At 40.7% G+C, this 13,945-nt stretch overlaps 1 protein-coding gene across 3 annotated transcripts in view; it reads right to left on the bottom strand.

Moving 5' to 3' along the window:
* Epha4 (EPH receptor A4) overlaps positions 1 to 13,945 on the bottom strand; it is a 144,211-nt gene that overhangs the window by 54,954 nt on the left and 75,312 nt on the right. For all 3 annotated transcript variants that reach the window (XM_070016136.1, XM_070016147.1, XM_070016158.1), the window contains exon 5: positions 6,609 to 6,947. In XM_070016136.1, the coding sequence (XP_069872237.1) occupies positions 6,609 to 6,947 (339 nt within the window). The remainder of the gene's footprint in view (positions 1 to 6,608; positions 6,948 to 13,945) is intronic.

The raw sequence follows: 13,945 nt of genomic DNA, 5'->3' as shown, positions 1-13,945 counted from the left end.
GTAAGGAGAAAATAACATGATTTACTTGAGATCAAAGGCAAATAGGAATTCATCTCCAAGAGAGGATCGTATAAACGAGCACAGCATATGATTATTTAAGAAGAAAATTGCTGCCAGCATCTAAGACCCAAAGTGTTAAGAATGCAAACTTTAAAGAGAACCAGAACACCATTCTATCAGAAAGAGCAAACAGCATGTGCCCACATGATGGGTAATCATGAGTGCCAATAGGGATAGATTCATAGTCCAAGAAAGCAGAAACATGTTTGAAATCCTAATTACTTCAGCAAATCTTTTCTTACATAAGCAAAACACCTAACAAATAAAATTGTCTCACACAGATGAACTAAAGTGTTAATCTGCTGCATCCTTGGCCTCAGGCATTTCAATAACCTCTCAATCTCCTTGAAGGCTGGACCACTCTCTTGATGTAATACTCCAGTGTGGAGAACAACTAGCTTTTTCTGTAAGGAGCATGGTGGTTAATTATGTTTACTATGTGGGCCCTTCACTCCACAGCCCCCAACTGTGGCTCTGTCACAGGAAAGCCCTCTTAGACAATATAGAAAAACAAATGACTGGGGCTTTGTTTACTTATAGATGCTGGAATTTGCCATCCACATGAATTCTGTATCTTCTTTTGCTCTCAAACAATACTTCTTGCCTAATCCAGCAGTGGCCCTCACATCTAACTATGGGGCCAGAATCACACCCCATGTCCTTCCTACCAGGCTCACGGGACATTCTAATATCTCTTCCTGCTTCCCATACTCTTCTCAAGCATAATTACGTAATAGTCTCCTTATGTAATGATTTCGTGTCAGGAGCAAACATTTTATCTACTGAAGGTAAAGGAATTTACAAAGACCATTTCAACAACTCTGCTCTTGATTTTCTTTTTCTTTTTTTTTTTTTTTGGCATTTTAAACTCTGTATTTTTTCTCCTCCTCATCACATACAATCCATCTATGCTTTAGACTCTTTAACACTTGGCTTATGCCATACCTACAACACATTACCTAAGTCAATTGTTCTAAGATTTTTCCCTTTTCTCCCACCATTTTCTTGAGGCGTTCTTACTGTCTAGAAGACAGGTAACAATTATACCCAGTGGGGATTAGAATTCCCACTGTTCCCCATTATCCCACTCAAATAACATAATATGTCTAATTAAAAGATAGCAGAGAAAGAGAATGGGGACTTACCAGTTGAGTAATAAAAGACAGTGTGCTCTTGTACTTAGTTCTTTTCTTTTCTCTTCTCATTATTTTGGATTTATTAAATTGATCACTACTTGGCAAACAGAGTTAACTGGTTTGTTTTTACTGTAAATAAATGTGCTACTCAACGAACAGATATAGAATATCGACCTATCACGATATGCTGTACAAAATGACAGTACAACAAGGTGCCATGAAGTTTTATCAGTGTGGTCTGAATTGTCCAAGCCTAGAGAACAATGCCAGTCTAACAAGCAGTACGAGTTTTTCAAATGGCAAACCAACTGGGAAGGGATTCAGGAAAAGCCAATAGACACCTCATAAACTGTCTGTTCTCTGAAGACTACAACAGGAACATTATGCTCTCCAGGTAGAGCACATCAACCAGGTCAATATGGACACTGCCTTTGTGTGGATCCAGAGTCAGTCCGGTAAAACACCAGTTTGCTATAGAACACTTAGGAGACAAGCTTTTCCCAGAAGTCATGTCATCTATTTTTCAAACATACTATTGCCACAGAGTATCACAATCTTACCACTGTGGTAAGACGGAACTAGGTAATTCTTGATTGTGGACTGTTCTGCCCATTAGAGAATGTTTAGGCCTCTCTACCCACTGAACATAAGTGTACCAGAAATGACCCCAGATAGTGCCTAAGGCAAGGCAGTGGTGGTTTTAATTGGGAGGTAGGGGATGGGGGCAGAAATCACTTCCAATTCACCCTACAGGTAATGGCTATTTCACAGTTTTACCCTTCAGAGCAAATACTTGGCAGGATGAAGGGATGGAGGAGAGGCAGAATTTAGATATAGTATCATGTCCATTTCTGAACATCATGTTCCAGAGCTCAGACTTATGAACTCCAAGATCATAGCTTGTGGCTGTATACTTGCATTCATAGAATTTGAGAATTGGAAACGGTTTTAAGAGATTAGCTAGCTTCAAACAATTATGTAATCCACCAAATATTTGAACTCCTCCAAACTCAGTGTATGACAGATGTTCATTTGTGAGCAGGATGCTGCAGTTGATTAGAGAGAGGTGATCAGACCTCTCCCATTGTGAAGTATCTGGAGCAGTTTCACATCATTGGCTGTAGGAACAATGTGGGGTTAGCAGAACATCACTCAAAAAAAAAAATCAGGTTCACAATGACTTAAACAAATACCCTCGGTGTGTGTTGCAGTCTCTTAGCTGGTAGCCTGACCCCGGGGCAAGTGAGGGATGTGTGATATTAGTGCTAGCTGCCACCACGGTATTTTTTAAAGATTATTTTTAGGAGAAAAATTCCTAACAAATATTCTGTTGCTTGGCCAGGATCCCTTGTTTCATTTACACAGCATTTCTCCCTCCCAGGAAGACATCCTGTATTCATTTGCCCAAGATGGTCCACTTCAGTAAACGTAAACTAAACGAAAACCATCCAGGAAACAAATCACCCAGCAGTTCTCTTATCCATTTTTCATAAACATCAGAGCGCGCTCTCTCTCTCCTCCCCAACAAAAGCCAGGATGGAAGATGCAGAAAGCAAATGCTTCTTTTGTCCGTCATGAGGGACAATAACTCTGAGAGGCATTTCCAAGAGTTTCTATCTCCAGGTTTACTGTGCTATGACTGCAGTTAGAGAATGCTCCCACTTCTCCTTCCCTGCTCTCCAGGAATGGGGTTCAGGGAAGGGGAGGTGGCTCATGAAATAGTATGGCCAAGTGTTATACTTCCTTTAGCACCACCCATTCTGCTCTCTCATACTTAGTAGCCTCTCTAGAGCAGAGCATCCTTTCTACAATCTCAGCATCGCAAAAACTTTGTCCTAGCAGGGAGCCTGCAAACAGCCAGCTGGAGAAAGGACAAACGTCACCACAGAAAGCCCTTTTGGCCACACATACAAAGCTCCAATCCCTTAGCCAGCTTATCAGCAGTAAAGTGATAGACATCCTCCTATCCTTTGTTTCCTGTGTCAATTGGTTTTTTGAACCCAGGAAGGAAAGAAAGGGTGTTATGAGCTCCTGCAGACCATCAAAAGCCCCAATGGGGTTAGAATGGTTTGCATCCTCATGGGAGAACACTGCTCATTCACACCTCCCTCTACAATGAAATGAGTAAAGCCCTGTTAACCCCAAATCTCCATGTAAGAATTCTTACATAGCTTGGTCTTACAAATGAGAAGAAGGTTAAGCTGAATACATGAATAACTGCTAATTGATTATCTAATAACTACCAAGGAAAGCAACTTTTTACTTTTCAGAGGAAGTTTAGTTTTGGGTTTTAATACTAACTTGGTTAGCTTGAATGAGTCACTTTGCTTTTAAATTACTCTTTTAAATTACCCACCTTGGTGAGAACAAGATAGGCAATTTTTAGGTTTGGTTTGGTGTTGTCAATGAGAAAAAAGGACCGGATATATGACAACCTAGGTTAGCCTCTAGGTACTAATGCATTTATTAATGCTACATATTACAAAGAGAGTGAGAGACATCATTACCTATAGAGGTCCTTAAAGATTTTAATTTAATGAAATGATAGGACCAGAATGCAATTAGAATATAATTGTGTATATGTAAATATGCTTAGGGGAGCTTTGATGGTTGTTACATTCACCCAGAAATTTGGCCTACATTATTAATTTGCACTATTATGAAAAAGGGTTTGTTAATCAAAGATAAACTATCCCGATGATTTTGAATTAGTGAATTCAAATTATGGTGGGATAATGAGACTGGGCTGTGCACATATATAATTCTCTACTAAGCACAGAGCTTTCTGGCTGGCCACATAGGAGGTCTCCTTAGTGAAAGATTTATTTTTAATTTTCAACCGCCTCTCAGCATTACCCTTCATGAAAATTAAAATAAGGAGATAGAGTTTTGTCCTATTTGGGAAACCTCCCAGCAGGATTGCTCACCATGGCAGAGGAAGGGGGAAAATTCCTCATTGTTTGAGAGAAATTACCTGCCCATTTTTCTGCTGGATCTAAAAGAATTACAAGTATCTTTTAACTAAGATTTTCAACCCCTTCCCCCAACTCTAGTGAGGTTTAGGAAGGATTCTTTGCCTTCATTTTGCTCTTTGGACCTTTTGGCCTGTGAAGCGTTGACATAAACTCTTGGCTTGAATCCTTACATATGCAAAGAATCACGGAAGTCTCTGGAAATTCTATGGAAGCCAAAGCCTTCTCAGCACATCTCCCAGGGGCTTAGCTCTGCCAAAGAGAATGACTTCAGACTTTACCTTGGATAGCTGTGGCCTCAAAATATCTGCTCCTATTTTTAACTCAGGTAGGAGCACAATGTTTTGTTACGTCTGGGGATAATGGAGAAGGTATAATAAGGGAGCTGAATGTAAGAATATCGACAGGTTTGCATAGACCAGATGCTCCTGGGACTCAGAGTTTTGAACTGCATGGACTCCATCTCCCTCAGAGACAAAAGGGGTCCCAAGGCTCATTGTCAAAATCTGTGAGACATGTCCATTGCACTGTTGCATAAGTGAACTAATAAACATTTGGCAGGCAGAGTGCATAGGATGTTAACAAAACTCCTAAATTATTCTAGTCTTTGTAGAAAAATGAAGCTAATGATGACAGTGTCCTCAACCTAAAAAATGCAAGATTAAAAAAACAAAAGCCTAAGACTCAGAGTGGTGGCTCGCACCTGTAATTCCAGAGATAGAGATCAAAAGGATCTCCAGCTGATACCAGCTTAGGCCTCAACTGAACTGAAGAGAGACTTAGTCTCCACTACTGTGCTGGGCCTACTGGTACAAGCCTGTCACCACAGCTGTGTGGGAGGTCTAAATAGGAAGACTGAGGTCCAGGCCAGCTACAGCAAAAATGGAAGACGTCACTTGAAAAATAACAAAAGCAAAAAGGGCCTAGCTAGGACTGTAGTTCTAGTAATAGAGCACATGCCTCGTAAGTGGTAAGCCCTGTAAAAATCTGAGCACCACCAAAGATAGAAAAAGAAAAAAGAAAAAAAGACCAAAGACAAAAAAAGCATAACCCAATGATCTATTCACACTGCATATGTAAAAAAGCAAGTCCATGCTTGGGTGGCTGAAGATGTACTCTGGTAGGATTTTAGCTCCCATTGAGAATCCTTCCCGAATTCTTATTTTTCATATATTCTAGGGAATGTAAAGGGAAATAGGAAAAAAATAATGGTTTTAGGTTGGGACTCTGAAATTCTTTTACAATAGGATTAATTAGTAGAGACCCTTTACATTAAATATGGTGTGACTTCCATAAGCATTCACTTAGAGTAGACTATGGGCAATCTATAATCCTTGTCACTGAGGTTTTCCTAGGGGTCTCACAAGAGAGTAGGCCAGAGTCCTTTTGAAACTCTTCATCTCTCCATCATGAGGAATGACAGGTAGTCAGTGCCAGAACACATGAAAATGTGGTCACTATTCCCAGGAAGGAAATATAAACAAGTAAGTCAGGAGCCAGAACTTAGAAATCTGGAGTTTTGAAAATACTTTTTAGTCAAGATTTTGAGACACTTCTCCATTGGACTTCACAGAATTTTTTTTTTCCTTTGTTGGTTGTGAGACTTGAACTCTGGGCCTGGGTGCTATCTGTCCCTGAGCCTTTTTACTCAAAGCTAGCCCTCTACCACTTTGAGAGACAGTGCCGCTTCTGGTTTTCTGGTAGTTAATTGAAAATAAAAGTCTCATGGACTTCCCTGCCCACGCTGGCTTCGAACTGTGATCCTCAGATCTCAGCCTCCCGCTACCATTACAGGCATGAACCAACAATGCCTGGCTCACACAATGTTTGTTCTAGTCATCTGTACTACAAACAGGGAACGGGGTGGACTAGCACCTTCTATCCCCCATGCCATCTGGACCTGACCTGACCAGGCAAGTGACTAAAACCAGTGTGTAATAAGAGAGAATTTTCTTAACCACACAAATAAAAACTTAAGTGGTGATTTTCTAAAACAAGTCCTGGTTAAGGAGCTAAACTATATCCGCTAATGTTCATCAGACAATGCAGCAAATATCATGATAGCACTGTATAGAGGTTAAACAAAAAAAATCAATTTTCTGATCCTACATTATCTGTAACCACTCTGATGTCCAGCCATGGATTTTCTGATGAAAGTGGGAAGCAGTTACGAAGTCTCGCAGGAGCAAATCCATTCACTAGAGTGTTGCCTCTCTGTCTACCCAACACTGACTTCTCCTTCATCTTCTCTCTACCAGCTGGGATGGGACACACTACAGAGGTGGTATCCCCAAAATACACTATTGACCAAATGAATTAATGTCCTAAGTATCTTCTGTATCTCAACACAGCTTTCAGGTTTTCAATTGGTTCCATTTCAACCTGAGGATGATCACCTGTGCATATTCGGATGAGACAATGGAAAGGATTTGATTCTCACCTGCTTGGTTAGTGGTCACAGTGACAGAAACTGACTGGTCGGGGCTAGGGTTGTACTTGGACACTCCGTTCACTGCCCAGATCTCAAAGGTGTAATTGGTGTGTGCCAGGAGATCAGTGATGGAGACTCGGGTAGTCTTGAGGCCATTTTGCTGGGGAGTATAGTGTACCCCACTTCCACAGGGCCGGCACTTGCTGGGGTCACCGGCTCCACATTTCTTGCAGACCACGTTGTAGGAAATGTCCTGCCGCCCACCCGTGTTCTGAGGACTGCTCCACTCCAAGTTCACCGATGTCTCGTTGACATTGGAAATCAAGTTGAGGGGGGCAGATGGTGGGCCTGGAAAAGAAAAGCATATCATCACACTAAAAGCTGAGGTTATGTTTGCTGTTTCTCAGAGTGTATAGTTTCCTCTGCAGCTCTAGGGAGGAAAATGGGCTCATTTGGCAAAGAAAGCCAAAGGCAAATAAATAAAGCAGGCAAATGATCTTCTAAAAGTACAATATAAGAGAGAAGGCTGTGTATGTCAGTGTCATTCCGATTCTGGTGCAAACAAACATGTCATCAACTGCCACACAGAGAAACGAAGCAAGTCTACAACAATGGGCGCCAAGCCCAGGCTTTTTCTTTTACTTGGCAGGGGAATGGCATAACTTATCTAGTCTCCATCTTATCTTCTGAAAAACGGGTATGCAAGTGGGATTCCAGTTCCCAGGGGCTGTTGCAAGAACTCTGGTAAATTAATAGTTTGAAATCTCTTCTAAAGACAAATTATGATTCCTAAGTATACCATGTCATCCATCACCAATTAAATGAACAGAACTGGATGGCTTTGCCTCTGCAGTCCAACACACACTTGAGGGTTAAGTCATTTATAGGCAATTAGTAGGAACTGGTTTAACATGGTTTCAGAGATGTTGAAGATATAGCTGCTGAGAGATTTTAGAGTGGGGCTGGAACTATTCCTGGCTACTAGACACTGTTTCCCACCCTTTGACTGATCAGGGCTACAGCACCAGGCTGATCACATGCATGCTCATTCCTCCCGATAAAGAGTTTCTGACACGAGGATGGTGTTGGTGAACGAGACAGAATAACTGGTCACTAACGACATCACGGTTTGGTTCAGCACAATAATAAAAGACCCTGAGTGTGCCAAGAAGCCATCACCTAACTGATAGCAGTGGAAGATCCAAGCTAGGAGGAGAATAAAGAGTTTTCTTTCTTGAAATCAGTTTCAAAGGTTTTAAAGATGCCTGTCACCCTCTGATGAGAAATAATTTATTGAATGTCAGAGTTGGAAAGTTCTGGCTTTCCCATTTCTTGATCACTGTAGTTGTACTACATGGAATGAACATACATTTCAAGGGCATTCTACATGTTTTTCAGGGAAAGGAGGTGAACTTGATGCTTTTACCTTGTCAATCACAATGAACCATAGGGTCCAAAGTAGTCAGCGAGAGAGAACTGAAGCAGGTAATGAAGGAATAAAGAGTCATATTCAATATTTATCACCCAGCTTGAGTTGATAAATGGGACCAATGGATTTTGGTGGTGACATTTCACATGAGAAATCTTCTCCCCTCTCCTCATACAGCTTAGCTGAAGATTTAATTTTAATGAGGTTGAGCGGGCTTTTCCATGCTTCTCTGGGGACTAATTACCTTCTCTTAGCATTAGAACTGGGGCCTGTGGCTATGTCGGCCTATAAGTCAAGAATCTGAAGATTGAGGTTCAAAGCCAGCCAGAGCAGGAAAGTTAGTGAGTTTCTTGTCTCCTTATATCAAAAAGCTGGAAGTGGAGCTGTGGTACGACTGGTAACCTTGAACAAAGAGTTGGGAGATAACACCTAGGTCCTGAGTTCAAGTCCCAGTATACCTGCACAAAACAAAGGGGGAAAAACAAGAAAGAAAAGAAAGGAAGAAAGAAGGGAAATGAAGGAAAGGGAAAGGGAGGGAAGGCAAGGGACAAAAGATTGGCTTCCTAATCCTCCCTTCTTAAGAAAAAAATCTTTTAAGAAAAATTAACAGACCTATTATATAAAATGTGTTAAAAGTAAGCCTTCTTTGCAAAAGTTCTCAGGAAGTAGGTATCGATTTCATTCTTGTTTAGATTTCAAAATTGAATTTATGGCCTTTAGCATACTGACTGTAATATAATACAGATAAATAAATGATTTCTAAATAAATGAATGGAGTTGATTTAAAAATCTCAGACTCTAAGAGCCAGATAGGATATTAAAGATCATTTGGTCAAATATCCTCATTTTAAACATGAGGAAATATGAGACTGAGAAGTGGATCAGATAATAGCAAAAGTTCATGCAATCTAATTTGCAACAATATTTGACTAAAATTCAAAAGTATGCTATCCTCTTCTGGGATAATTTCCAGCCCAGCATGTGTTTCCCAGTAAAGGTATGCTGACAATATAATTACAAGTTTTGCCTAAAGCCTAAGAAGGAAAAAGACTGTGCCGAGCCCTCAAACCCGTTCAAATTCCGCAATGCTTGCTTGCTACTACAGTGAAATCCATCACCAGCCTGTGGCTGAAGCTGGCTAGGGTTTGGTTTATAAAGTGGGTCATCTAGTGGTTCTTATTTTGCTGTGACTTCCAGGGTGAAGAGTGACTCTGAAACCCATTAGCCTCTTTGCCAAGGATCCTGGTCCACTTTCACATGGGAAAATGTGACACAATGAATCAAGTACAGCAGAAGCAAAAAGTCAGTAATTAGTATGTAGGACGGGGCATGGTATGGACTAAACAGGGGGAGAAATGGAGCAGAAAACTAAATGGTCACAGGACTCAGAGACATAACATGCGACGTGGAAAACCAAACACAAAGATGCTGCAGGATTTGAAAATGGGAATGGGTGCTAATTTGAAAAATAAGAGCTAGAACAACGGAATGATTCTTAATGGAGGCCTTAGGGAAGGTACTCAAGAGACCCTAGAGAACAAGGCAAATTCAAGTTCAAGACTGCCTCCATGAAAGCCTTGGAGAGAATTGCTCTGTGTATGTTTTGTGTTTGGCTCTCAGGGAACTTGAGGATGATAGAACACAGTAGCAGAAATTGGACTGTGGCAGAGTTACATAATAAAAGGGAAAATAGAATATCCAACCAGTGTAATGATAAAGTTGGCCTGCAAAGACCAGGGAAAAGACACACGCCTTATACACTAGAGTCATAATGGTGGTGGTGTTGTGTCTGTGGGATTGTGGTTTCATTTTTATAACTCCTGCCAATTAAAAGGACGAAAAACATGCAACAAGTGTGTTTCTCATTTACAGTGAGAAGTCATTGCTTCCTCAGGAAAGAACAGAATTTCTTCTGGAGATGATGAGAAAAAATATATATAGACTCAGATACGACAAAAAGCTAATCTTGGGCCCACGGTTATAGCAAAGTCTCATTACACAATTTCTTGCAGTGATGGCTAAAAAAGAAAATAGGCATTCAGAGTAACCTGAATCCTCATTCAATAAACCTGAGGCTTCTAGAAGGACAAGGCCTGACTCTCAGAACATTCTCCCTTCCGTTTATGTGAGGTTTGTATCTGGCTATTGAGAAGCAATTAAATTTCTGACACAGTGATTGCCTTTCTCATCAGAAATATGCCCACCTGCAAGTCAGTCTCCAATTACAAGTACAGTGAGGTCTTCTGTATCCCAGGGCTCCCCTTCCACAAATTTAACCAACCGATGGAAAATATTCAAGGAAAAAAAAAGGGTCTGCACTAAGTGTGTCTAAGCTTTATTTATTTATTTTTGGTCATTTTTCCCTAAACAGCACAGTATAACTATTTATATAGCACCAACATTGTGTTAGGTATTCTAAATAACTGAAAGATGATTGAAAGTATGTTGGAGGATGGGTATAGATTATACATAAATACTATGTCATTTTAGGTAAGGCATAGCAGCATCCTCTGAGTTTTATAGCCTTGGCAGTCCTAGAATCAATCCTACGTGAACACTAAGGGACTAATATGGACTTTGGGGTACAGACTCTTTTTCTTTGCTGACAAAAGTTGCAAGGAAGGAAAGTGTTTAAAACAGACAGGGCAAATTTATTCAAAAGCAAAAGGAAAGCAGGGAAATCAAAACAGTGAAACAGACTCTCCATGGAAAAGAGCATTTTGGAAGATGGTTTGTGTAGTACAGGGCTCCTTCCAAGTCTCCTCTCCTGGGCTTTGTACCGATCGTTTTTGATGGTTTGGGTACATCTGCCCTTACTCTTCTCATTGGTTGAGGGGCAATCCCGGGTGTTAGGGAAGAAGAATAAGAAGGGAAATGATGGGGTACATGTTATCTGTCACGTGTTATTGGTTGCCATTTTTCTTCCCCCACTCACCCCCCCACCTTTTGCCAGTCATGGGGCTTGATTGCAGCCCGGGCACTGTCCCTGAGCTCAAGGCTCAAGGCTGGCACTGTACCACTTGAGCCACAGCACCACTTCAAGCTTTTTCTGTGTATGTGGTACTGAGGAACTGAACCCAGGGCTTCATGCATGCTAGGCAAGCACTCTACCACTAAGCCATATTCCTAGCCTGCCATTTTATGAAGTTTCTCTTTCTCATAGTTTTAAAGTGACTCTGGGATTGGGCGCTGTGGCTCACGCCTGAGTAGCAGTCCTTGCTACTCAAGAGGTTGAGACCTTAGGCTCCTGGTTTGAAGCAGTCTGGGTAGACCAAGCTGAGGGACTCTTATCTTCAATTAAGCAGCAAAAATCCAGGAGTGGACACATGGCTCAAGTGGTAGAGGGTGAGCTTTGAGCAAAAACATCTCAAGCAGGAGCATGAGGCCATGACTAAGCTCCAGTGCAGGCACATGTGTCTATAATAAAGTTAAGTTAAGCATATATACAATAAAATAGCATTGAACTAAAACTAAAATACAGCGGTGATTACTCTTGTTGGGAAGGATTGTGGGATCATTCTTTTTTTTTTTTTTTTGGGTCCGGTTGTGGGGCCTGAACTCTGGGCCTGGGCGCTGTCCCTCAGCTCTTCAGCTCAAGGCTAACACTCTACCACTTGAGCCACAGCGCCACTTCAGGCTTTTTTCTTTCTGCTTATGTGGTGCTGAGGAATCGAACCCAGGGCCTCAGGCATGCAAGACAAGCGCCCTACCACTGAGCCACCTTCCCAGCCCCAAGGGGGAAGGGGGTCATTCATTTATTCAACAATTATCCTACTAGGTCTCTAGACTTGTCCCTTGCTGTATTGTATGTAGGACAGAGAAATAATTACTCTGATTCATTCTGATGCTTTCCTGGAAACTTATAAGAAGAAGGAAAAAAATATAGGAGGAAAGGAAGAGACTAAAGAACACTAACTAAGCTGGGTGCCTGTGGCTCATGCCCATAATCCTAGCTACTCAGGAGGCTGAGATCTGAGGATCATGGTTCAAAGCCAGCCAGGCAGGAAAGTCCGTAAGACTCGTCTCCAATAAACCGCCAGAAAACTGGAAGTAGCGCTGTGTCTCAAGTGGTAGAGCGCTTGCCTTGAGCTCAAGAGTTCAGGGACAGTGCCCTGGCCCATAGTTCAAGCCCCACAACTGACTAATAATAATAACAACAACAACAACAATAACACAAACTAGGACTTGTGTGTGCTCTACCCTGCCCTGTTTCTGTAAGTCATGAAACCAGTCACTACAAGCTGGGAATTTAAAATACAAACTCCATTAATTAAAGTTTTGTTAAAGTTGAGATTGGCTATTACAATATTCCTTTCTATATGCAGATTTCCAGTGATGACTTATTTAGTCATGAAGCTAAGGAAAACTTTCCCTCTGATGGAAATTAATTCTAACATTCCAAAAGAATTCTGGCATATTTCTCGTTAGCCTTTACAGAACTATAGTGCTTACTTTTCATTATAATTTTAGTTTTATTACCCAAATTGAGACATTTTAAAATATACATTTATTGAATACATTTAATTGGAAAAAAATGTTCTCCCTTTACAATTTTATTCACATAGAAGCTCAGGATTCCATCTCCTTCCAGCAGGACTGGAACTGGCATGTTCAACTGCTTTCAAGTGCTCAGGTTTAGAATGCCCTTCACGTTTTTAATATAATTTAGTGGCACAGATAATAGCCATACTACTAGAAACAAAAGTCAAATGCAATAATCTTTAATTTATGAATAGAGCAGGGGTCAGCATATTTCCTTTGTGAAGAAATTTTACTATGTGGCTAGATAGTAAATATTTTAGGCTTTATGGGCCATATGGTCTCCACAGCAACTACTCAGCTCTGCTATTGCACCTCTAAGCAGTCACAGATAATACCTCAACGAATAGGAAGGGCTGTGCTCCAAGAACATCTTGCTTGCAAAACCAAGCATCAGTTGAAACTGGCCTTAAGGCCATAGTTTGTCAACAACTGCTATAGAAAACTTGATAGCAATGTACCTTCCTTACAAGAAGATGTTCTGATATTCTCAATACTCTATACATAATAGCCTTTAAGGACAATCTGAGTTTATATAAGACCTCAACCCAAGAGCTCACAATGAACATATTTACAAAATCTAGAAAACAGCCCTGGTTTCTCAAACACACATGTTACACCTAATTTCATTAGCTTAAGAAAAAGTAAATGATATGAAATAGCCTGGCCTATTTCTTGAGTTTATTTCATTGCTCTGACAGAACTCAATACTGCATTTCGTGCCATTGTGGATAAATAAATGAACATCCATTTTCTTCACTGGTGTGAAATACTTTCTGTATTACACAGCAGGTACTGGTGAAAGGTGTTACAATGGGTAATTATTATTTTCTAGGAGAATGTCAACTTACATTGAGTTGACAGGAGTTTGACAGTATGACGCCCCAAAAGAAATTGTAGCCCAATTACCGTAGATGCAAAGGGCCACTGTATCATATCATAAAATATCATATCATATATTATATCACAAAAGGGATCTTAATCCTCCTTAACCAGACACGTGCTCTCATCCTCTGGGAAAAGGCATATTTCGGCAAATGAACCAGCCACACACTATCTAAGGAAATTCAGGGAACAGAAGAAAAAAATAATTAAGAATGGTAATATTCTAAGCCATCAGAGGAAATAATTCCACATCTTAATTCTTTTCTCTTATATATTAAAGTTTAATGCCTGGGCATTTTGGAAAACACACTTGCTTGCTTATCTCTGGAGCTAAAGAAGTCTCTTCACTGGGTACATGCCTGTGTGTCCCTAAAAGCCTTTGTCAGGTCACTCAAAAAAGGACCAGCTACCTAGAACCTAACCCATCAATACCTCCAGCATGAACTATGAGCTATGACCCATCCCATAATAGCAACTCATGTTACCCACCCTA

Source organism: Dipodomys merriami, unplaced genomic scaffold (genome assembly GCF_024711535.1).
Source record: "Dipodomys merriami isolate MVZ:Mamm:240054 unplaced genomic scaffold, mDipMer1.0.p SCAF_1, whole genome shotgun sequence".
In the NCBI taxonomy this organism is placed as follows: domain Eukaryota; kingdom Metazoa; phylum Chordata; class Mammalia; order Rodentia; family Heteromyidae; genus Dipodomys; species Dipodomys merriami.
This window is presented reverse-complemented; position numbering and strand designations above follow the sequence as displayed.